We start from the raw sequence: 26434 nt of genomic DNA, 5'->3' as shown, positions 1-26434 counted from the left end.
GGTGATTACAACCTCCGGGTTCCCCTTGTTAGTCTTATTGAGTAACTTCCAAATCCAATTATCGACGTAGACATTACCAGAAAGTACTGGTTCCTTGATTCTCAATTTTGGTAGAAGGGCTTTCTGGACATTGAGTTATAAGAATTTACAAGCAAAAAACATAAACATTTTCAAATTTATTCTATGTTTGCATATGAGATACACAACTCTATTTCACTGTGATAAAAGAGCTCTTAGTGCCTAAAAGTTAGTGTGTGACAAATATATTTAAACTTTAACCTCTTGTAATATTATTTTTACATGTGTATCGATACCAAAATTAGTACTTTTGTTTTTGGATTCATTTTTTGAATAATTTTAATCCTATTAATTGTCTGCCGTTCGATACATAAATAAGTAAGAAAACTGGCAGCATACCTGCTACGGGATAGAGATTAATGACCTTCATAAAAGTCGTCTTGTCGACCAGGATTGGCACGAAATAATTACAGTACGACGTCGTCTTGTTCTTAGGCCGTTCCGCCTCCGTTTCCACCTCGACCGAGGGACTCGCCACCGTCTCTCTTAGTCTTTCCCTACGAGAAATGAATTTTTCCAGTTCGATTTCTATAAAAAAAAATAAATGATTCCTTTATGACCCGGAAATGTAATGAAATTTAGTACCAAAATTTAATTAATGCAAAAAATATTGTTATTTTCGGCTGTATTCAAATCAAACATTTCATGTTAAATGTATTTTTTGGATTGATTTGTTACTTTGTGATCAATTAAAAATCAAAACTCATTGCGTAATTACTGATCACTTAAGTTTTAAAGTGCAGTATTTGTTGTAATTATGTAAATAAAGTTTATTAATGGTATTTTCTTATTAGAGGAACTTATTTAGGATTTACAAAGGATTTATATAAATCAATAAAGAAATTTCTAACATTTATGATTTCAGATTGGGAAATGATTCTTCAATTACTCATCCGTAAATAATTAATAACTGTATCCAGCTCACTTTCTTTTGGCTATTTGTATATTATACAGTGACTTTAACAGACAGTGGAAACACGAGATGTCTCATTGCCGATTGGTGGACTCGGGTCACGTGGTACGGAGCTGCCATTAAGAGGCAAACTATTCACAGCATTAGTACTGTCTTTGGTGAATTATCGAGTGTTTTTAACTTCTGTATATATTACAATAAATGTAATGTAACGTAAGTGCTTTATTAAGAAATTGATGTTTCTTTCTTATTTATAATCTTTAAAATTTGTTCCAAATATGTAAAACTCTTGGAACGAGTGTCGACTTATTAGAGAGGTTGAGGCGCACGTATTCAGCCTAAAACAAAAACGGCGGACAAACAAGCACCGCCATCTGGCAATTCTAGACAACCGATAATGGCGTTTGCTACATCTAGAATGGCGAGTAGACGATTGGCTCCAGAAATATGGGAGAAGACGTGCCGACGGCACAAGAAAATTAAAAGCCAACGCTCCACAATATTTTGTTTTACTTTTAGCATTCCTAAGAGGAAACTCCTTGCTGGTATGAATAAAACAAAAAAGTCCAAGTAAGGAAGAAGGTATGTATTTGAAATAAAAGGCTCATAACAGTTCTATAATCTAAGAACATTCTAATATAAATTTATCTTATAAACATTCAACAGTTAACTATTTAATTTTAAATCTGAAGGAGAAACAAAGAAGTATCGGGTTGTATTGCACAACCTTATCCGAACTGACATGCATTGAAACAGCCGGAGAAGAAACTACAATCGGATACTAGTGTTGGAACATAGGAAGAAGAATATATCAACAAAATTTTTAAAATGGTCCAATGATACAACAACAAAAGCTTTAAAGTTAAAATTCAGTTGTAGAAACAATGGATATGAAGAATCAATTCAGCACAGTCATCCTTTTTCATCAGTTCAGACATTACAAAGAAAATTACAATTTTTGAAGATAAAACTTGAAATTTTTCAAAAATTTGAAAGAGGCCGTTCTCTAGCATTAGACGAAACAGCCATTACACTGGGCAATAATTTTGATTCTTTGTTATGAAAATATTTTGGAGAAGTAACTTTGCCCAAGAACTCTGGAACTGCCGTTTGCGTTTCAGTATTTATGCTAGCGGGTTTGCGAGCACGTCGGAAGCAAGTTATTTTACTGGGGATTTTGTCAATGGAGCAGTATTTGAGCCCATCATTATGAAAATTTTTCAGAAAACAGAAGAATTATGGCTTGATGTTTTAAGTATTGCATCAGATACAGACGCCTGTGATCAAGGATATTGAGAGTTGTAGCCAGAAGACATTTGGTGACGAAAAGTAAAATCCTTTTAACTACCTTACAACTGCTTGGTTGCTGGATAAAATCGAGAAATGGTTTTATCTAATGACATCCAGGCACCCTTCTAATGCCTTAAATAAACTGGATTCTACAGTTTAGTGAAAAAATAGAGTTTCTTAAGAGTTTTATAGACTTATTTCAGAGTAGAAGTGGCAGTTAACTAGAAGCCGTTACAAACTGGGGTTTTAATTTCAACACAATCAATGTTAGGAGTACTGTACTACATTGCTATTCTTCTTGAAGAGAAGCAATATGATTCTGTACTAACAAGTAGATTCTCCCGAAATTGTCTAGCGAACCTTTTCTCAGTATTGAGAAGCAAGCAAATTGTTCCAAATGCCCCGCACGTAAAAAACAATTTGAAATTAATTTGTGCATCCCAGTTTTAAAAACATCCAATATGTAGTGGCTATGAAGAAGATGAAAGCGAACTTTTACTGAGTTTTTTTAGAAACTTTACAAGAATCAAAAAACCAATATGATAGCATTCAACTCCCTCCAAAGATTCCAGAACCCAAAATGAATTTGAGTTATAGTGAAATTAATTCATTATATTGTTTCAAGCATTCAAAACTTTTTGAATACACGTGAAAACTGTATATTTGCACTTGGATCTAAAGTGCCGATTTACAAAACTTTCACACACTTCATCTTAATTAAATGTTTCAATGATAACACATTCCTTTTACTTTCCCAGCTGTTGTAACAGAACAAAAGTATAGCAATCTGACAAAAAATGACCTCCCAGATTTTTACATTTTTGGACTTACGACACCTTGAAATGTTGAGAAATGCAAAAAAAACTTTAAGAGTTTTTTCTATATGTATGGATATTAGTGCGCACATGTGGCATGATTTTGTTCCCCCTCTTCGAAGCTTAATAACTCTTGTGTTTTTTGTCAAAAATTTCTGTAATTTAGCAGGGAGGTTTGTTTATTAGGGGGAATGATGCTATTAAATTTTGGTGATTAAAGGTCTAGGGGATGGGGAGCTATTGGGAGTTGTGTGCTTCGCGTCCAAAAGGATCATGTAAAGGACACGATTTATCAAACACCTTTTGCAGATATTACAAGACTTTTTAATATTTCAATAAGTGCTTAAGGAGGTAATTACGTAACACCAGATATCGTCTAGATATTGTGAGAGTAACGCAGTGCACACATTTCATTTTTTAAGATATCTTAATATCTTATGGTTTGCCATAATTACCGAACAAATAAATTGTAACCCAAAGCAGGTCTTTAACTTAGACTGAAAGCATTTGTTTTATCTAAACTATCATCAGTCTGCTCAGAAAATTTTGAGGTTAGAGAGTTTTTATCTGTACATTCATTTTACATTAATTAACAAAAAAATTGGCACTTATAAGTATGAGAAATATCTTCATTTCTCACATAAATATAGTCTTACATCAGTGGTGCATAATCCTATGGGTAAAAAGTACAATTACCTGGGGCCCAAACCAATCTTTTATAAGAAAATATCCCAAAATCAACACTATGCATGGGATACCCTAACTCAAATTTATCTGGGTCTCACAAAGCTATAATGCACCACTGACTTAAATTACATCGGAGCCAATCTGCCAAGTAAATTGAGAGTTAAATGCATACACCTTTAAAATACCAAAATTATTTTTGTAAAAAGAAAATTGGAAAGTTATATTTACCTCTTTTCTTTTGTTCCATTATGAGGTTGAACTGTTTTAGGAATTTTAGTTTCTGTAAAAAGAAAAACAATTTTACATTAAATGCATTTTTTAAAATCTCAGTTTTACAATCCATTATTAAATTTACAGATTTCAAAAATGCAAGTTTTGTCTCTGAATAATATATTCTTAATCTCGGATACATTCGTTTCGTGGTTTGAATGAATTAAAACTTGATACATTCCTTAAAGTGTACGTTAAGAAATTTAAAATGCATAAAACAATAAAAATCTATCCTCCTGACGAAGATTTAACATAATTATTTGTAAATTTTAAGAGTTATCGAGATGTATTTTTACAACTTCTTGTGACAAAAACTAATTTTAGATTTAAATTTGTGATAAAGGAATTTTTAAAAACTGTTCTCTCGAGCAATGAGTCAAAAGTATTCGTACTTCAATGGATTTCTTAATTCGCGAGAAGCATTTTTAGATTTAAATATTCTGATTTAATATAACTGAACCGGCAGTTGTTTGGCTTTAATATAGCTATTGAACTTATGGACTTTTATTTTTTGTAATAATTATGAAGTTTAATCATAGAGGAACTATAATTCTTTTATAATTAAACTTCGTACTTACTCCTTGTAGAAGAACTCTATTAGTCTACAAATGAATAAATTGGGTTTATTCGCATCTATATGACGTAAAACAGGACGCTCCTTTCATGTAAATTATTTAAAGTCATTCATAATACAGTTTTCTCTGGTAATGTATATATAAACATCACTTCTAGAAGAAATAAATATAATTTAAATAAATAAAATAAATTACCTTTGGTGAAAAATCAAGAGGAAGTGGTGGCCCTTTTAAAATAATATGTAAAAAGTTGTATTTTTTCCCTTCTTCGATGTCGCTATCTTCATCACTATGATCGTAATTCTTATTCTTCATTTTCCATTCTTCCAAATCCAATTTACTTATAATCCTAGAAGGTTGTTCGTGTAATTGATAATTGTCTGTATTTTGTACACAGTTTGTTAGAGGAGTTTCCATTCTTTTTACAAAATTTGTCAATTCCAAAGGTTGCGCCTTCTTCTCTAAATTATTTGAGTTCACATCTTTACTCAAATCTTGTATTTGTTCATCTGCTTGTAGTTTGTCTTGTGAATTATACACTTTATCAAAATTTAAGGTGTCATGATAATTTTTTTGATAGGGCGTACTCAAACCATTTTTATCGAAAACTGCAAAATTAGAACTATTAGTGTTGTTATTTATGAGGTGTTTTGCATTCTTAACCTTTTTGTATTGAGATAGATTAATGCCGTCGCCGGACAAGTCGGTAACTTTGTTCTGTAACAAAAAAACAAGACAAAAAATTAGTCTCGAGTTTTGTGTCAACTTTCTTTTCAATTAAAATACATTGCAGACCAAATTTAACGTGGAAAACAAGATCTGGTTGCATTGTAAAGACACATTTACACTAGAATTGTCGTCGGTTCAAATCATATAACTATTTTCCAAAGGATTGATGGTAAAAATAAAAATCATATACACTCACATAATCAAATGGTAAGAGCATTGACTGATAAGCCATAGTGTCTTATCTGCAAACAAAAATTCAAGTTGTAGTTTTCTTATTTGTTAGTATGTGAAACTATTATACATTGAAGAATTTCTTTCATTGACTATGGCTTTATTTATATCTTCACCAGTCGGCTGATCTCGTAAAAGCAGCAGTAAGTGCTGCTTTTACGAGATCAGCCGACATTCCAATGATAAGTTTGATGAACTGAAACCATTCTCAAGCCTCTCTTGTCTATTATTGTTGTTGATGTCGGGTTCACCTGTTTCAAGCAGCATTTCTGACTTGTGATATGAATCTACATTATACTATATCAAGCTTGTAAGACATACAACTTGAGAGTCAATCTTGCACATTGTATCAAGCTGTTCTATGTTGAGTCTACAGTGTGTTATAAATAAACAATTTTATTACTTTTCTTATTGAAATACAAAGATACTAACCTCTAGTTGTTCCGGATAATTATTTTCTATTTTCTTGAAATTCGAAATATCCGAATAACCGAAGTGACTAGTATTTTGTTCGCTTTCCAATTTCGGCCGAACTGTCAAATTCAATAAGGCAGTATGGCTTCCAGACGACATAGAAGATTTACTTTCCTGATTTTGAAGGCTGTCATTTGTATTCAAATCTCTTCTTTTATCTTAATATAAAAATATATGTTTAATTATATCTTACAAATAAGAAAAATCATTATAAACGAATGGAATTAAAACAGTTTAAAATTAAGTAACAAAATAGAATTGTTATTCAGAAATTGTTGTTTGTTATAAGAATTCTGTTTATGTTCTTGACGAATAAACAAAATAATTACATCTTTTTCTTGTTTTACAGATTTACAACAATTTTCTTGGAGATTTATACTTAAAGAAAACATCCTGCCTCTCAGAGATTGTCTTAATATGTTACATAATGCATGCTTTTACGTATTTCAATCTATTTATTGGAAGAGTTTTTCACTATTTAGAGGAGTGCAGGAATTTTCCGAGACATTTTGTATTGAATCGTGTGTATAAGTAGTGCATTCTCAAATTTTTGCAAGTTGTTTCCAAGAATGGCCCATTATATTACTTCAAGAATTAAATGTACTTAAATACAAAAACCATTAACGAGGAAAAAAAAATGCTACCATTTTAAATTACCATAATTATTATCCGAGAAGTATGTGACGTACACTGCTCACTGTCCAAATTTCGTCTCTCATCTACAGTTAAATATCTTATAGTCTACTACCTCTAGGAAGAGCCATAAATGAAAATGGTGACTCTGCAACGGAGAAGGCATTTCATGTTTTGCAGTTTGTAAATTCGGTATCACTTGTCATCGTGCAATGAAAATAATTTGCCAGGAACTATAGAATTGTGGCTGCCGTGTGAGGAGCGATGACAGATATGCCATAGCAAGCATAGGAAGAATTAGAGTATCAGTCAAAATGCATGCCGTGGGACACGAGATGCAGGAATTGAGAAATTGTTATGGGCAGATGTGAAACTTGGGCATTTTTCAATGTTCTAATGTACGTTACGATGTTTTAGGATAATAATTAATACAATTACAATTTAAAATCGCAGCATTCATTTTAAGAGAACCTGTATATCATAACAAACCATTATATAACAGCAAAGGCTCCATATTCACATTTTGAATATACACAGTTTTGTATTTGCAATCATTTTTCATATTTCTGATAGCAAAATTTGGAGAAAGATTAAGGAAAATAATGACAATAAATAAGAAAAGACAATTAAATGATTTTTAATATACACCGTTGACATAAAAATTAGTGTGCTGCGAAACTTGGCATGATGATAAGTTTCAAGCAGATACGGAAATGATTCGAGTTATAGCGTGAGGCTCATTGCGTAATGTCAAAGAGGGTGTTAAACTGCGATCCCCTTGGCCTATAAAAAAGTACGCAAAGGCATCCTATCTGTAGTTTACCTGTTGCAGACGATGCAGGATCATTAGAGATACCTTTGTGTTGCAATCAATGATCATACGAACAACTAAACAAGTTTGAGAGGGGAAGGATCACTGAGTTGAGAAAAGTAGGATGGTCATCTCACCATATAGCCTGTAACCTAGGCTGTTCTGACAATACTGAAAAGGTATTGGAACCAGTGGACAAGAGAGAGCTCGACTACAGGCTCAGGCCCAGCAGTAAACACTGTCACTGCTGATTGATGTGATTTTGCATCATTTGTACACTGGAAATTTTTGGTAAATCCATGTTATTTTTATTTTTGGTCATTATTTATTACTATTTGAAAGTGTAAGAAACATTTTATAGATTATATTTTATTTCTTGGTTTCATACTTCACGACTGTAAAGATTTATATACTCACACACAATGCCAAATACAGTATAAGGAGAAAAATGTACCTTACTGTCTTTCAGCATTAAATTAATGCCAAAAGACAGTATGTTTTTCTTCATATATTCATATTTTCTTGAGATGTATTTAATTATAATAGTGTCTCATCGTTTTTTTCCTCAAATAGGTGTCACTATTTCATAAATATTGCTCAAAATGAAAAATTTTCTATTCTTAATCTGTGTATAATGATGATGTAATTTAAGAAAAACAAAATTGGCATATTTCGTGCATCTTTTCTTTAAATGTCAGTAATGAAAGTGTTAAGTTATCCAAAAACACATCTATACTTTATCAAATACAAGTTATGTAGCTGTGTTTAATGTTATTATTTCCAGTTTATAATGTTTTATGAAGGACATTTTGATTATCTGTTAATGGATGACAATATTTTCTTTGATTATGATGCTAAATGACTTGACAAATTGTTTTGGTTAAGATGACAAAATCTGAAGTTGAAAGGATACAAAAGTTATTAACTACCCTTTGATAAGTTTGGCTCACAATACATAAATTAATTGGTTTCACTTCTAGGGAATCCCTGGTTATTAATTAATTTGATTTTATTTACTAATCACTTGTAGATAGATGATTTCATTGACTATCAAGGACACTTCTACATCTCTTCTATTGTATTCTTTGAGTTTTTTTCCAATAGAACATTTACTGGCAGCATTGTTGTGGATAAAACTGCTTTATGACCTTGTAATCTGATTCACTGCTACAAGTGACTCTCCTGAACTTAATTACATTTAAGAACTGCTAGTGGATAAGGTGTTGTATTAGCAACCACTACAATATATATAAATAGAAAACTGTAGAGTAATAAAACATGTGAGTACAAAAACACAGCTCAATAAATTTTGAAGTATTATTAAAATAACTGTCCAGAAACTGACCGAAAGAAATTTTTATTACGCAAACTGTCTATCGGTGTTACAGAAGATTTATTTTGCAAGTACTTATAACTGTCCTCTTCGGGCACATTCGCAGAGAACAATGTTTGAATTCAAATATGAAACATTTTCAAATTGTTTCTCGTGCACAAGCACGGAACTTAAATGACAATTCCGTGCCTTTTGATGATACAAGAGGAATGATAGCTGAGTTTGTTGTCTTTTCCATGTTTTCTAGACTTCGATAACATAAAGAAATGCTTCTTTGCAGTTTCCATGAAAGCAATAAATTATGAGAAACAGTTTGAAAATGTTCTATTTCTTAAATTCAAACGTTCTGATCTCTATAAATGATATTGCCTGAAGAGGACAGTTATATACTGTTGAAAATACTAGCAAAATAAATCTTTTTCATTAACACCTATAGATGGTTATGTGACAGCTTTCTGTATTAGTATTTTATGTATTTTGTATATTGTAAAGTTTTATTTCTTTGAATTGTCTTTCTAATCAAACAAGATTGCATTTAATTCAATTTAATGTCGCAACGAATATTTTCAGAGGGATCAGATTAGAATGAAAAGCATAATTTAAAATAATTTTACCTGACAATTCCTTTGAGAAAGATATAGGAGAAGAATTGTTTTCTATTCTGGAAATTTTCATTTTATCTAATTCTTGTTCTTTAGGCTTTGACAAATCTTTAGTTTCTGCCCATAATCTTTGTTCTCTTTTCAATCTGATAATGTCATTAAGAAGAAAATTAGAATTAACCAAAATAAAATAAGCTTGCCGTTCGGATATTTACCTTTCTTGTTCGAGTAAAACATTAGGAGACGAAAGCCCCATATGCGGAGTGATTAATTCCGAAGGATAAGTACCGGCGTGATAAAATGCCGTGTGAGGATGAGGAATGAGGTTCGGTGCCGAAGGAAAGTGCATCATCGGTGTTCTCAGAAGACCGTATCTTTCTAAGTAAAACGCATCTTCTAGCCTACATAAAAATAGTAAACCACATGACATACATATATATTTATTATAATTCCTGTTAAATTACGAGATCTTTACACTTCCTTCAATTAGTTAAACTACAATTTAATTTACCTGTAAGTATGAGAAGAGACTTGTGGCGATGATATAAAATTTGTAGGATATGCATACGGAGTGTCATATAATGAAAACTGCGAAGAGACGTGTTGTCTCTCTTCCATTAACCTATACGGTTGAAACCCTCTACCCGAAGAAGCATTCTCGGTCGTCGTCGACGACGAAGACGAAGGTACAGACATCGACGTCCTATATTATTAATACACATAAATTTATTTATGTTATTAATATTATAAAAATAATTACTAAAGAAAGGCCTATATTGAGAAAATCAAGTAAACACAATATTCTTATAAATGTACAGTGAGGTCTACTTCATTCTCTGACACAGAAATTATTAGAAGTACAGGTATGTGCTGTTAAGGATTTTCCATTTAATAACAGACCATGTATACAATGGAAGTCCTATACGATTATAATGGAGCCAAAACATTTGTAGCAGCAGTAAACTGCTACAAATGTTTTGGCTCCTTTAGGACTATTACATAGCATTACCGTACAAACAAAACTACAGTGCAGCCAGTCGTAAAAGTACATAAGTTGTGTCCAAGAAAGTTTATGGAATGAAATATTTTCGGAAAATTTCCAAACAACAAACACTACACTTTATTGCATCATTACGATTACAGTTTTACAGTAAATTAAACCTGTTTTAAATATCAAAACATAAAATAGATACAGTATGTCATGTTTAGATATATAAATACATATCACAGTGTTACATATAGCCTCTGAATCTTCTTGAAACCTTTTAACCGATGCGATATGCTCAAAGTCCTGGTGAGGGAGCCGAAAACGCTTACAAACTTTGAGCATACCGCACCGGTTAAAAGGTTTCAAGAAGATTCAGTGGTTTTACCCAGGTGTGTATAGGTGGATTGTTACATATAGCCTGTATGAGTGGTAGATTATACTACATGATGCTTGTTTAATGATAGATTTCGTAGAGTGTATCCCCATTGTCAAGCAGTACATGCCCATTGATACAATTATAAATGTGGTTAAAGCAACTCTAAGCATGAAGCTGGGTTTGCATTGTTTACATACAAACGAAATGAACAATAATTAAAGCAAAATGTTTGCTTCATGCTATGCGACCCAAACTGAGTTAGAATGCAATTGGTCAAAAAAGATTTCAAAATATCAGTCGTGCAAAGTCAATTGGTCGAACAAACAGAAGTTTGGGAAAAGTCGAGACATTTTCGACTCGTAAAGAACCGGTCAAATGATCGTCAAAAGGGGACGAACAGGCAGTTCGTATCTACTTTGTAGTGGCTTGTATTCCAATGTAAACCTAGCATTAATAAAAATGCTGTTTATCATTATAATTTTTCATTAATTTCATTCTTCTAATTGTTTATTAGAAGCAATTTCATTTGACAACTCATCATGAATGATGTTAATATGAATGTGCTTTTGACCAATAAACACAGAATTCACACTTCAAATTATTTTAACGACAGTTTAGAGTTTAAATTATTAATAATGAATGATAAGGCAATTTAATTAAGTAAATTATCCCTTAACGACGACCGTTATATTCCAAGCATTCTCCAAAGATTCTGTATCCCTGTAATGTATTAATTATGGAGAGGCAGGATCTTTTGGTTTTGTATTCCTTGTATTCGCTTTTTGTAGAAGAGTTAATCTGTTTAATAACGTTATCTCTCTTTCACACTACACAAGTATCATCTTGTATTGCAAAGCAGGTTAGTGCCATTGTAAATTTTTGTACTGTTTCTAAACTTCCTGAACGTTTATCCTACAAAGAAAGTGCTAAGACCCAGGAGACATTTTTAGCCAATATCCTATTAATACCTGACTGAAACATTTTGTCTGGAGGACGTCTACCATAGCATACGTTTCTTTAAAAGACCAGTTCATTTTCATTGCCTCTAGCCAATCTTACATAAAGAGATCTCGATACTTCAAAGTGTGTAAATTTAGTGTCATCGAGCTTTCTTTTTTTGAGAACCGTAGCCATCGGTACGTCATTGGAACCAAACTTGTCGACGAAATTACTTATAACAGGTCATACTCGAGCTCGGCTGTGACATTCTTAATTCTATTTAGTTCCAAACTTATAAGCAACAGGAAACCCAACTAGTACAGTTGTTTATCTCCGTCTAGAGCTGGCTCCGATTAGTGTCAAAGCTGTACGAAGTGTAAAATGTGACCAAACTTGACCATCTCGGTACTAATTTATTGTCTGTTTTAAATTTTCCAAAGTGTCCTGTGCCAATAGGAATGCAAGTAATTTTTTCCCGGTGCGAGAGGCTATCAATTAGCAGTAATTTTATGTCTTCTCTTTATCTTTAGCTCTCTTATTGCTTCCTAGTGACAGCAGTAGCATTTTCTAAAAACTTTTCGTTTCAAGAATGGCAGTTTGATAGGATTTAGTCGAGGAACTTCCCTACGGGGTGTTAAACTAAAAGTAAAACTTCCAGATAGTTGGTACTTGTTTGTTAAAGATAATTTTTGTATTTTAAAATGTAAATAATATTCTCATCTCATCAATCATATGTGATTGTATAATATTCTCATCTCATCAATCATATGTGATTGTACAGAACAGATAAGTGAAAAGTTAAACCATCTGAAAGCACTGTTTAAAATACAAGTTAATGCTTTCGGATTAATTACTCGTAAAATATACATTGCCTTTTATAAATGCATGATGCTAATGTCCCCTACTGGACTTTTACATGGAGCCATTCAAATGTTTTATCGATTAATGCTAAGTTAGTTTTAAAAATTAATCACCGTTCTCTGAAAAAATTCAATCACAAGTTAAAAATCCTTTATAAAATTAATAATAATAATAATAATAATAATAATAATAATAATCACATAAATGATAATAAAATTACGTATCATAAAAATGTTTAAATTAAAGCAAATAATGCGTGACTAAAAACATAATAAGTTGCCATTCCATTTTTAAAATACCATTCTACTAATGTTTACCCGAAGAACGCTATTAAACGAGGGTCGAAAACATTCATTTAAGTTTCGATTAAACGAATTTCACTGAAAGTTAAAGGTGTTGTTTAAATTAAATTAGATCTCTGCTTAACTAGTAAAAAGTCAGGACAGAAATCTACCGGTTTTGATCCCAAGAATAGCAATATGGCATACGATCTTTTATTTTATTTCCGTTGCACGGAACAGTCTATATAAGTAGATTACAAATAATGATATTACATTTAAGCAATAGATTTTTTTAAAGCCGAAAATCTGGATTTTTATAATTTTGAATTGAATTTCGGTTTTAAGTATGTTTACTGAAATTATCGGATTTTTATCGGAACAAGATAACGAATACAAATATTGCCTAACCCGAAATTATTTTTATTTCTTTTGTTAAATATAAATCGAAGAATATTTATATTATCGATAAAATATATTCTTTCCTTCCCGACTGTTTATAATTACCGGCAATCCTCAACTTTATGGATCCCCGATATAACTGATTTTGGGAATGGTGGAGTGAAAGGCATCTGTAAGAGATTTCTTGTAATATAACAAAATAAATGATTTATGCTATTTTATTCATTTGATTTTTCATTTTGGACTTTTTCCATCCCTGGAGTGCTAAGAGTGCCTTTTTTAAATTCTACCCATCGTGGATTCGGCCGAGCCTGCAATGGAGGTGACCAGGCTGCAAGAGGCAGAGTCCAACCCGTCTGATACAGAACCCCGAGAAATTCTTGCGGTTTTTCGACCACCTGGGTCCCCCAGAGTGGTAGACTGATGCAGTAACTGCCATCCAGTCTAAATGCACTCCTTAAATTTAAAAAGCATCCTTTATTTTGCAATTTTTATAATAATTAATGCAGAAATATGGAGTCCTTCAAAATGAACGCTACCATAATTATGTTAATTATTACACAAGAAGTATGCAATGCACACTGATCAATAGAGTAACCATCCAAGCTTTGTCCTTGACTGCATTCAAATGTCTCGTCGTCTACCACCTCTAGGAAGTGCCGTAAACAAAAACGGTGATTCTGCAACAAAAAAGGTGTTTCGTATTCTGTGGCTTGCAAAGTCGGAATTACTCGTCATCGTGCAATGCGAGTAATCTGTAGGGCCATAGAATAGCAACTGCTTTGGGAGGAGTGACAACAAATATGCTGCAGCAAAAATTTAAGTATTTGGTTGGATGCAGGCCATGTGACGCAAGGTGCACACATCAAGAAATAGTAATAGTGAATGTGAAACTTGGATGGTTTTCCAATGTTTTAACAGATGTTCTCAAATAATAATTAACAATGCTACCATTTTAAATTCTTGTAATTTTCTTTTTGGAAGACCCTGTATTGCATGCTATACTTTTAATTTTTTGTTTACAATTAGAGAAGTTCAATCATTTTAATGAGGCAGATGTTATGAAAGATGCTTAAAATAAAATTGTATGTCAATACAATTTATAAAATTAATACCTATAAAATTTACATGCAAACATTGTACATGAATTTCATAAATTATAAAGAAATATTTCATTCGTAAAACAAAATTACAACGCCGATATGAAACAAATTACTGTATAATACATAGAGTGTATGAAAAGTTACCGTACATTAGAAAAGGTTTAAGGGAAGTCTTATGCATAATACTGCAATTTCTCCTACGGCAAATGCCAGATATGTTCTCCAGAGACCCCAAAATCCAGGGAGAGATGCCCAGAGATGTAGCAGCAGATTCCATGTGAATTATGCAATCGGCAAAGAAGTCTTCCAATGCCATAGTCCAAAAATCAGAATGTTTGCGAGTGAGTGGTAATGCTGTCTACTGCAAAGTGGAAACACAGGACGGATCTCTTATGCAATGCCATACGTATAACTTTAATGCTATCGTACATCCCACATTTCCACTTGGTGGTAACCGTACATGGCATTATCACTTGCTCACGGATATTAACTTTTTGGACACCCAGTATAAACAAGATTCTGTAAATATGCAGACAATTCTAATGCCGCACAAATTACAGAATAATTTTATATTGTCTTCGCTAGTACTTCCTAAAAGTCAGTTCAAAATCTTGAAAAACATATCTCGGTTAACTATTTCAAGCTAATTTTATTATTATTATTATTCAGGATTTAGTTGCTTTTTATGAAGTGGCAAATCACAAATAATAGCATGACGCTGTTCTGAATCAGTTGTAACAACTCTTAGAATATATCTTGCGAGCCAACTTGTATATCTAATCATTTATTTGCTATATAATTGATAATTCAGTAATTTTCCTTCAAGTCTATGAAGAGATATCCAGTTACATCACATAATAAATTTCACAATATTACTATTGTTTTGCAATTGTTTTTGTTCAATTTCACTTTTAGTTCATTGCATAATCATAACTTATATCTGTTAATTGATTTTATCAAAATAAAGCATAAATAATTCAACAACAGAAGGTAACTCTTGACATTTTAACAATAAAAAGAGAATTATCTATCATTTAGAATAATAATTCTTCATTTCATATACTGACAATGGGTGCAACTAGGTTCTCTTTCGTCAGGAGCAAACTAAGATCCTGGCACCCTCTCTCTGGTTCTAAAGGTTTGCAATATTGACCCCACATATCGAGCCAATCTTCACCACTGCTAGTCCACCGGCACAAGGTAACAGTGTGCCAAGAGAAAAAGGCAAGTAGTTAAGCAACCTTTCTCCTCGGTTCAAGCCTGGTTACTTGGCGTCAATGAATTATCATACATAATTTCTTTTTCAGATAATTACACACCGTCTCTTCTTGATGCCCTCTTTATCTGGCACTTGGGCCATGCCTCACCTGCTGCACTCTGCTGATAATAGTTAACAATAATTTTATCAAAATAATAATAGAATCTATAGCATCTAAATCTAAGAAAAACCATATTGAACATGAACTATAAGCAAATGATTTATAAAAAGAATCACATAATGCTTGTAAATGGGATTAAATCCTGCTTTGCATTTTAGCTATTCATAGTTTTTTTTAATATTTTATGTCAATGCTACGTGAACAAGAAACTTCAAGTCATTGAATTATAAGCATTTAAATACATTTTTAGAAATAAAATATGGTTTAAATGGTAAATGATTGTGTAATGTAGTAATTTAGTATTTTAGGGTATATTTTAATGGGTTTTCTTGATTGTTTGTCGTATTGGGGTCGGCAAATATCCTTCTCAAGACATCACCTGCGTTTCAAGTAAATAAATAATTAAATAACTTAATTTTAAATGAAAAAACAAAGCAAGATTTTAGATTCAAAAGATAAAGACTAACTTGCACTTCAGTCTTTATCTTTCCTATTGTAAATATATTTTGTATAAATATATAACATTGATTTTTTTATTGAAATCAATTAATGTCTCTCTTTATTTACTGTAGAAATACATGAAAACGCAGCTGACAGTTAAATAAATAAATCGTAGTCATCGATTTCCTCGGATAAATTATTTTACAGGCCAAATATAAAATGTTTATCGTGAATTATTACTCGAATTAATGAATAAAATCCACGATAATTCTCTAGTTTTCATATACATTACTCCCTAACAATCTGCCGTATTCTTGGGTCACGATAAGACTAATTAGTCATATTATAGCCCAATAATACAGCAGATCATTTGGTATTAATTAAAAATTGGGTTTGTGGATTTATTGATTATATATGTATATTATTCTTTATATAAATTTACACCATTGTTAACGTTCCTGAAATTTAAATGTCAAATTTATTGTGAAGTGCATGACTCGCATTTTATTTACTTAACTGTTTAATTGAAAATGAGATGTATCATCATATTTTATAGTAAGAGTATAAATATATCATTATATTTTTCAATAATGAGAGAAACCATGAATATACACTTTTATAATATTCATTAATATGTGACTTTTAAACATAAAAATTCAAAAATCGTAGATATTAAATTTTTCGTCTTGGAGTTGCCTAAAAAAATGATTGAAAATGTCTATTTTCTTAAACTTTTTTTATATCAATAAAATGAAGGTCGCTTCTGTTTGCTAACAAATAACATTTGAGAATTACGAAAATTTAATAAGTCAAGGAAAAAATTCCCTCTGGTAAGTATGATAAATGGTCTTTCTTGCAATTTATGTATCATTTATTATACTTATAGAGTCGAAGAATAGAACTATACAACTCAATCTATAAAATTACATTGCCGAGCTGTTCTTTCTGGAAAATTTAGTTAAATATTTACTTTTAATTTAATATTTTTTTTTTTTACTGTAAATATTTGAGACATTTCTGTTAGTAGCCAACGCTCGATTCACCTGCTTTAATAGGAATTAATATTTTTAAATTTTTGAAACATTAATTATCTCTTATAAGGAATCAAAAGCTATTAAATTTTATGTTGATATAGGACATTGATATGTATTTTGCTTCTCGTGGGTTCCTGTTATTCTAGGTGGCCTTGAAAAATGCTACGATCGAGACGACTGCATCTTACAGTCGTCAACAATTTTTGATTTATTCAGATAAAGAAATATTAATAAAAATAATTTCAATTTATATTTTTAATGTCAATAATGACATAAGTTAATGATTACTGGCAATATCTCATGCTTCAAAAATCCTTCTGTCATGATTTATATATTAAAATGCATCCTTAAATTTGTTATATTCATTAAAAATTTTCAGCAAAAGTATGTATGTACTAACTTATTATGTAAATAATATATTTGAGTAGACATAATATGGTACATTTTTTCGACTTACACATGGAAAATCAATATACATAAAACTCAAATTATGTACAAATGTTACGTAAAGGGTTTGCATAACTATACTATTTACCTTATCTGCTACAAATTCGGCATGAATATTCTTCGACACCTTAGAAAAATACTGTGGGAGTCCATACCCCAACTGTCCCTAAAGTCCACCCCTCTCAAAAAGTCCAAGCAATGCCAGGCACACGCAGCTAGTAGTTTGATAAAAACAATAATGATACACAAACACTTTAATAGGGAAAACAGACATTTTCAACCGTCTTAAGTGTCGTTTTGCTGTCAGATTTTTGGTTCTAGTGTGTTTATTATAACTTTATTTATATAAATTTTCAAATACTGATGAAATATACATTTTAAATTTAATAATGTGTATGTTTTTATATATTTTATATAATATTATATTACTTAATAAAATAATACTCTGTTTCCATTTTCTTTCCTTATTTGTAACAGTTTCTCATTTTATTTCTTGCTTATTAATTATCAAAATAGTTTATAAGAATTTTACAGGATTTACAACTTAAAATATATAATTGATTACTGATATTTTAATTAATATCTGAGAAGTACGCGATGTACACCAATCGACAGAATAGCCATCTACGTTTCGTCTCCCATCTGCATTCGAGCATCTTGTTGTCTACTACTCAACTATCTCTGGGAAGGACCGTAAACTAAAACGGCAACTCCACAATAGAGAAGGCAATTTGTGTTCTGCAGTTCGCGAAGCTGGAATCACTTGTCATTGTGAAAAATTAATGCAGTAGTTAGAATAGGAAGAATTTGAATATTGGTCAGATGCTAAGGAATTTGGTTAGTTCGAAATACAGATACTTTGAAGTGAAAATTCTGTTGAACTATGATACGCATACATTAATTTATTCATTTAGATTGAAGTTTTTTCACGCTATAAGAGAACAACAAACCAAGAATGTCTCTAATCTAATCAATATGGCTTTGCTTTTAAGTAACACATTTTTGGGTGTCACCTTACATACAGACTACCCCTTTTTTTTTCTTATTTCATAAAATACAGCTGGTTTTTGGGATTGCAAGATTGGGCTATGAGTAGCAGATTGAGATATTTGTAGGACTCTAAGCTACTACTTTTTGGCAACTTTACAAATAATTTTGAGGAATTCCACTTTAGTTTTTATCAAACCTATCTGGCGACCTGTGAGGTTCTCACCAGACACATTATATTTACCTGCACTTTATTTATATTATTGTTATTGCTATTTTTGTTAATTAATAATTAATAATATTCTGTATAAGTAGCTGTATTCCATTTGCTTAATAAATTACATCAGTTATGTGGCATTTGGCATATCGTACAGAGATATGTAAATCTCAGATAATTCGAAATTTGAAGTCACAAATATTTTCTCCCTCAAATTTCAAATTAATGAGGATTTCCTGTTTTCTTTTTAAACATAACAAAATGACCAAAAAGAAAAAAACTAAAGAACATATTGTAGTTTCTCTTTGTTATTTTTAAAACCGTAAATCAATTGTTTATTGCAATTTAATAGTTTAGTAATGTTCATATAATAACACTAAATTAATAAATAAAAAAGTTTTTATTACATACATAATGTGAGCAGATGACGTTAATTCTTTGGTCCCAATAAAGCGTTCTTCCCATTTTCCCGAATACAACGGATGATTAAATGAACCATACTTTCCTCTTAATGAATCTGGCAACTGATTGTTGTTTGTTGTAGCTAGAGAAAATGCAGACGAATCTATTCCCTTAAAAAAAAAAAAAAATACAATAACAATAAACAATTAAATTTATGACACAAGTTAATTGCAGATATAAAATTTACTGGCTTTTTAGTTTTATTTTTAAGGCAATATCATCAATGATTAAAATATCATAAAACTCTTTATATCTATTTAAAAAACAAATGTAAAAATTACCTTTTTGCTTCCTCCATTATGGTACGGAAGTGAAGTGGAAGTGACAGAAGAAGAAGAGTTGTTAGAAAAAGTACCTTGCTGACTGTTTAAGTACATTTGAGGCATTACGGCAGGTTGATTTACAACAGAATTTGTCGAGAGAAGACCGTTTTCTAAATGAGATATTTATAAAAAAAATTTTAAACATTCTTAAGTCATCAAACTTTAAATTAAATTTATATTATTGGAAAATAATTTTTATTCTTTTAAAAATCATCTAATCGGCTCGATTTTTTAAATGAGACATTCATTTTAAACTACACAACCGTGGTTTCATCTAGACCCTTATTGTGGCTCCTGTATACTTGTACATACTACTTACGCATATGTAATATTTTTGTAAGTTTTTCTGGCTATTAAGTAGTGTAACATACACAGGGATCATAAGTGTAACTCGCAATTTAACCTTGAACAGGTACATTAATAACGTTAAAGGAGTTAAACGATTGTTTACCCGGTCAGTCATAAAGTATCGGTAAGGTAAAGCAACAGTAACATTTACTGTAGAATAATGTTAACTGTAGCATTTTTACTACATATATAATATAAGTAAATGATGCAGCTCTACTCTAGACATTCCAATAGAGGATTAGACTCTTGAGTATTTCTGGTAGACAACATATGGTTCCTATTGTGGCAAGGTTTGGCCACCCTCTGCTACATAAAATAATTAAAAACATCCTTTTGAGTAATTTCTTATGTTGATTTTATAAATCCTTTTTCTACAGATAATGCTTGTATTATAATTGAATTATGATAAAATCAACAGAAAAGTATAATTTTCAAACATTTTATTATTAATTCTAGGAGAGCGTCTCATTGTCGAGTAGCTAAGCAAGCAAACCAATGACATAAATCATTTCGTACGAAACAAACTACATCATTGGCTTGCTTACTCGGCTGCTCGACAAGGAAACGAATGCGTCCCAGGTTAAATAGACAATAAGAAGCACTTTTTTCATTTGGAAAAATAATCTTAAATCTAGTAATAAGAAGTAAACTCACTGTGTATGGCGTTACAAAACAGCGCATTTACTTCTTATTACTATCATTACTTGGCATGAATAGTATACCAGACTATATTAATCTTAATTTGTGTTTGGTCCCTCGATGTCTTAAATCTTAAATCTACTTAAAACATTGTAATAAGTATCACAAAACAATTTAATTTTAAAAAGATCCTTCCGAATAAATGTTAAGAGTATTCGAGAATTAAATATTTGCACGATAAATATGTGTGAATATAGTCAATGTGTGCCATCTATTGTATATTCTTACCTGTAGAAGGTGGTTCTCCCGCCTGTTTGGCTAATTTCCGAAGAGCCGCAGCAAAACTTGATGTCTGATGAGAATTGAGCATAGGATTATTGTACGGAGACATCACGGCGCTTGGCTGATGGGCAACTTGAAGCGGTGATATCGGAGCCATCGTCCGAGTGGAAGGTTTGTGAGAGTTGAATGACTGCATTGCTAGAGATGTTGATGGAGGTAATAATGATTTACATCCATGGGGGAATCCTGCAAAATAAAAACAAATTCTTTTAATAACCACACATAATTTAATATTAAAAATTCTTTTGGAATATAGTGATAAAATTAATAAAATATTTGTATTTTAACACGAAAACGGCACTCATAACAAACAACGTACATTATCTTGTTCATAATTTTATTTTTACTTTGTATAAACATTATAAGTAATTATGATTCTAGGTTTCATAAATCTAAATACAGATGCCCTTGATTAATGAATTTCAGATTTAACAGACAATAATCTTTGTCCTAAAGGTTAACCTTTCTTTAATTTACATATAGAACAAACTAAAAGACAAGTGAATGCATGTAAATTACTCAATGTATATATTTTATTCATACTTATATATTATAACAGCGTTTTAATACATTCCGCACATTGTAAATTTGTTATTAACAGCCTTTCAGCAACAGCAAATGCCAGTTCTCCTTAATTACTTCGTTAAATCAAGATCCTACTGCAGCAGTGCCCACAGACTATAAAAAAGGGGGGGACATGAGCTATAAAAATGGACATGCAAGGACCTTCAAACTACGATTTGACGTCAGATCGGCTTCCACTCAGGGCTAACTTGGCCTCAAAAGCAAAGAATGGAGTTTTGGTCAACATACGACGAAGTTACATAGGTCGGTGGACAAATATCGTTCATTGGTTTGTTTTATATTCGCAGAATAGGTTAGACATCACTAATTTTCTGTTATTTGGGACCCCCTTAGAAATTAGGAAAAAGATAACTAAGACAAAAACAAAGCATGTACCCCAATGTACGGGCGTTCCTGCCCTACTGCGTACGTATACAATAATTACAAAAATAAAACTAGATTTAGAAAAATCATTAATTTTGCAAGTGAATATGCCAGGCATCCATTTTAAAACTCACCAACAGTACAGAATGCTTCCCTCGAGTGTCTCTAGTTTTAAACTATTCTGTAAAATCCATTCATTCGGACATGTTGGTTCATACTCGAAGTTTCACACATGTACCCTTGAAAGGGCCACTGCGGCCACACGGTGGCAATTTGAAGCTCTGATGCTACGTGGTCTAGATTGCCGGGGCCCAATTTCTCGGTCTGCCCGATCATGCGATATTGTATCTTTGAACTTTTTCTTTTTGGATACATCAAGGATTGTGTGTATGTTACAAATGTGCCAGATGTAAGTGTTCAGCACACAACAACCTGGAATGTCATTAAGAACATAACTCCTGACATGCTGGTTATATTAGAATGCAACACGCATCCTAATGAAGTTCCCACATTGGGAGCATATTCCCTAGTCATAACTAACTTTTTCAGATGCACTTTCTATTACCATAATCTACAGTACTACAGATGCATTTCTTTCCTCAAAATTAATCCACACAACTAGGGACATCAAGGGAACAACCTATATATTACCAAATCAAAAAATTTTAATCCTCCATTACCATAGATATGTGTACAGTCTTATCATAATATACGTTAAATGCCAAAAATTTTAATGTTTAGTACTCACATAACAATACATTTTGTTCCAAATTGAAACAAATCAACGAATATTATATTTGAAAATAAATACTGTAAAGTCTATTAAACTAATTACATTCAGACAAAAATTCAATTGCCATTTTTTTTAGTTTCTTAAACACAATTATAACTGCCTGACACAATCAATTGCCTCGGGATCTAAATAATTACAAGGAACGCTCGACGCCGGAAACGCAGACCCATTCCGCCCGAGGCCGAGAAGTACTCATTCTGCCACGTCTTTAAAACACTTTTCAGCCTACAACCGGCACGGGGTAAACGATATCCGATGACACCGTCGAGCTGGTCGCCAAAAAAATCAACGTGGCCAGATTTACCCCGAAAACTGCCGAGAAAAAAGTGTTATGGAACGAATAACAATCGCCAATTTGTCAAGATAATGGCACATTTGTAAGCGACCCGCCGGGTCGAAGGAGACGCCCAGCAAAACAGAAAAGAAATTCGGGATTCTCGACACCTCGATCCCTCTCCTCTCCTCTCAGTGCAGATGCGGAACCTTGGCAACGAGTCCATCGGTCGGAAGCAGAATTCTCGTTATGTTCCTCCTATTAACTTCTCGGGGGCGGAAATAAATCTCGATTGCCAGAAAGGCAAGTCGAGTCGTCTACCGTCCCGGAGTGGCTTTCTCTGTTTAGAGAGAGGTGGGAAGAGAAGCAGCTGTTTATTGAATGCTGAAGGGAGAAAACCAATAACAGAGATTGGTAAAGGAGAAAAAAATAAAATGGCGGAGGGACGGCACACCCCCCCGACAGTCATCGTCAACTACTTGACCATCGGCGACAGGAAACATTTGCCGTGCCCTCCACGCTCCGTTGCTTCTGATAACTCTTACGATACTTCTCCTTATTTGTCGAATAATACGTCTTCCTCTTTCCAATCCCACCTTTAAAACGTCGAATCGCTCGTTACCTGTTTCATTTTATTTTATTTTATTTGTTTTTGCTAACCGAGATTCGATCGTCTGTAAATTTGTCGTCTGCCTCGGACAGGGTCACGTGACGCTCCGTTATCGTCTGGTTTCCACATTTTTATTCGGAGACGAACAGAGGTTTCATTTTTATAATACTTTTTCGTTGTTAGAGAATATAAGTATTACTTTATGTATAAATTAATTTCACGGTTGAGATTTATTTTTTTTAAGAGTATTCTCGTTTGTCTCCACGAGGTCACGTGATATACGGCCGTATTGTTTTGGTTTATTAATTTATTATTTATTTTTTTAATTTTTGGAAAAGCCCCGAAAATTTGAAAATTAGTTCAATTCTTTCTTATTTTTCGAGAAGATAAATATTTTAAAAATAAATTTATTTTACAATTGAGATCTATTATTTAAATTTTGTCGTCCGCCTCAATTAGGTTACGTGATATTACATTGTTTTGTTTTTCTACGTTTTATTTATTTTTTGGCGAAGCATAAAAAATTAAAATTTTTTCAATACTTTTTTATTTTCGGAAATGCTAAATATTTTAAAAATAAATTTATTTAACAACACTTATTTTCCTTAATATTTTTTTTGACTAGATGGAGTCACATGACATTCTACTGTATCTCGATTTGGTTTTCCGGTTTTTTTTTTTTTTAATCTTTAATTATTATTTTATGTAAAAAAGTATCTTTGTAACACTTTTCGTTATTAAATAAATTTATTTTAAAAAATATTTATGTTTTTTGAGATTTCATTGTTACTTTTGTCGTACGTAACGGCAAGGTCACGTGATATTTTGTTATTTTTTGCTTCTCATTTTGTAATTATTATTATTATTATTTTACATTTTTTGAACGAGGAGCGAAATATTATTTTTTAAATAATTTCTCACTGTAACAAAAGCTAAAGTATTATTAAAAAAAAAAAATAGATTTGACTATGAGATAAATTTATTTGTCCGAGAATTTTGTCGTGTAACTCAGAAGAGTCACGTGATATCCGATTATTGTTTTGACTTTTTAATCTTTTGTTTTGAGTAAAGCGTAACGGCTCTATTTTATAAAGATTTTCCAGTGTCATAAAATTCAGATATTTTTAAAATAAATTATATATTTTCCGTTAACATTTGAGTGCTGATTTTGTCGTCTCGGCAGGGTCACGTGATAGAATTAAAATGGAAAACACACGATAAACGTCTACATTAATTTCCGAAAAAAGCTAAAGATTAATAATAAATAACTGCGATAAAAGTAAAGAATCAAAATAATTTTTGAAAATAAATTAATTTTTTAAAGTCAAGTTTCATCACGTCAATTTCAAACTATATCGATCACGTGACGTTCGATTCGTCTCGATTGATCACGTGACGTGCATATATCGTCTGGTTTTTAACTGTCTATTATTGCAAATTATTTTTTCGGGCGAAGTCTAAAGAAATTGTTTAATAATAAAACTCTTTCGTTGTTACCGAGTCGAATTATTTTATAAGAAAAATAAACAAATTATAGAGGTCGTCGTTTAATTACAGGAAACCGCGATTTTTCTATCGTCTGCTTTGGTCTTCGGTCACGTGAATTGATAAATTTGTCGAAAAATTTCCCACTCCAAACGATTTATTTTTCCATGGCATCGTCGATAAATAATTTTTAAATTATAAATATCGATTACTTTTACGTAATGTAATAATATTTCTCCTAATCACACGATGCGAGCATTAATTCGTAGGTCACGTGACTGGGTAAATTATGTGTACAAACACCATAATTTTTCGTAAAAGTTCCGAGATTTACATACGATTCTTTTAAAAGGAAATATTTTAAATTAAATTTTTATCGATCTCCAAAGAAAACAGATATTATTTTCCTGACGTGACTATTCGCTAGGGATATATTTGCTTTACAAGTCGACTGATCTAACAAAAACCGGAAAAGTGCAATAAAACCTTTTCCCTCCCCTCCTCTAATTTTATCTTTTAAAAAAATATCGATGATATTTTAATACACATTAATATCAAAATATTCAAAGCATTACGTTGTAAATTACTGTTCATTTTTTACTAAAATATCCCTAAATTCGCTAAATCCCTAAATTTTTAACTAAAATATCCCTATAAAAATTATTTAAATCTCTGATTTCCCTACATACAGAAATAATTTTTCTTATGCTAAAAATTAAACCTGCAATTTCCCTAATAACTTCTATAGTGAGACAAGTAAATATGAAATTTCCCCGAATATTTTTTTAATCGGGCATTTTCTTAAAATTTAAATTTAAATTATATTATAATCTAAAAATAATCATTAAGTTATATAATAAAACAGTTATTTATTATAAAAATATCGCTTTATTTTTTTCTATTTTTTAGGAATTTTCAGGGAAATGGGGAAATTTCTATAGCCACTTCTTAATTTATTTTAAAATTACTATTTTGACTAAAATAGCCGTAGATTTCGTTGTGAAAGAACTAAATCCGAAATTTCACTTATTTAAAAAATTATTTAAATAATATAAATTTTATGCTTTTTATATTTAAAGTCAAACTCATTCTAACTTGAAAGTAACAATAAACTATAAAACCAGCTATTGTTTTTAAAAATATCGATTTACTTTTATTTACTTTACCTTTTTCATGAATTATCAGGAAAACGGGGAAATTTCCTTAACCGTTTTATTTTTTCCTAATTCCACAAAAATTCAACAGAATTTTCCGGTTAACGTCAAAATTTACAAATTATTACATTTTAAATAAAATTATTCCTTACAATATTGTAAA

General features: G+C 31.5%; 1 protein-coding gene across 4 annotated transcripts in view; it reads right to left on the bottom strand.

The window, feature by feature from the left end:
• Nucleotides 1-26434, bottom strand: part of LOC136969805 (genetic suppressor element 1-like) — a 42515-nt gene that overhangs the window by 3586 nt on the left and 12495 nt on the right. For 2 of the 4 annotated variants that reach the window (XM_067264072.1, XM_067264074.1), the window contains exons 2-11: nt 20954-21193; nt 19637-19788; nt 19305-19465; nt 9953-10144; nt 9657-9842; nt 9454-9587; nt 6021-6220; nt 4824-5345; nt 4012-4063; nt 418-606 (exon numbers count right to left, since the gene is read on the bottom strand). In XM_067264072.1, coding sequence (XP_067120173.1) covers nt 418-606; nt 4012-4063; nt 4824-5345; nt 6021-6220; nt 9454-9587; nt 9657-9842; nt 9953-10144; nt 19305-19465; nt 19637-19788; nt 20954-21193 — 2028 coding nt within the window. Of the gene's footprint in view, nt 1-417; nt 607-4011; nt 4064-4823; nt 5346-6020; nt 6221-9453; nt 9588-9656; nt 9843-9952; nt 10145-19304; nt 19466-19636; nt 19789-20953; nt 21194-22089; nt 22384-23682; nt 23870-26434 lie in introns of those variants that run through there. The other 2 variants (XM_067264073.1, XM_067264075.1) reach the window with 2 other exon arrangements.

This window comes from Centruroides vittatus, unplaced genomic scaffold (genome assembly GCF_030686945.1).
Source record: "Centruroides vittatus isolate TY-2023 unplaced genomic scaffold, ASM3068694v2 contig_181, whole genome shotgun sequence".
Taxonomy (NCBI): domain Eukaryota; kingdom Metazoa; phylum Arthropoda; class Arachnida; order Scorpiones; family Buthidae; genus Centruroides; species Centruroides vittatus.
Note: the sequence above shows the minus strand (reverse complement) of the source record. Positions and strands in the feature narration are given on the sequence as shown.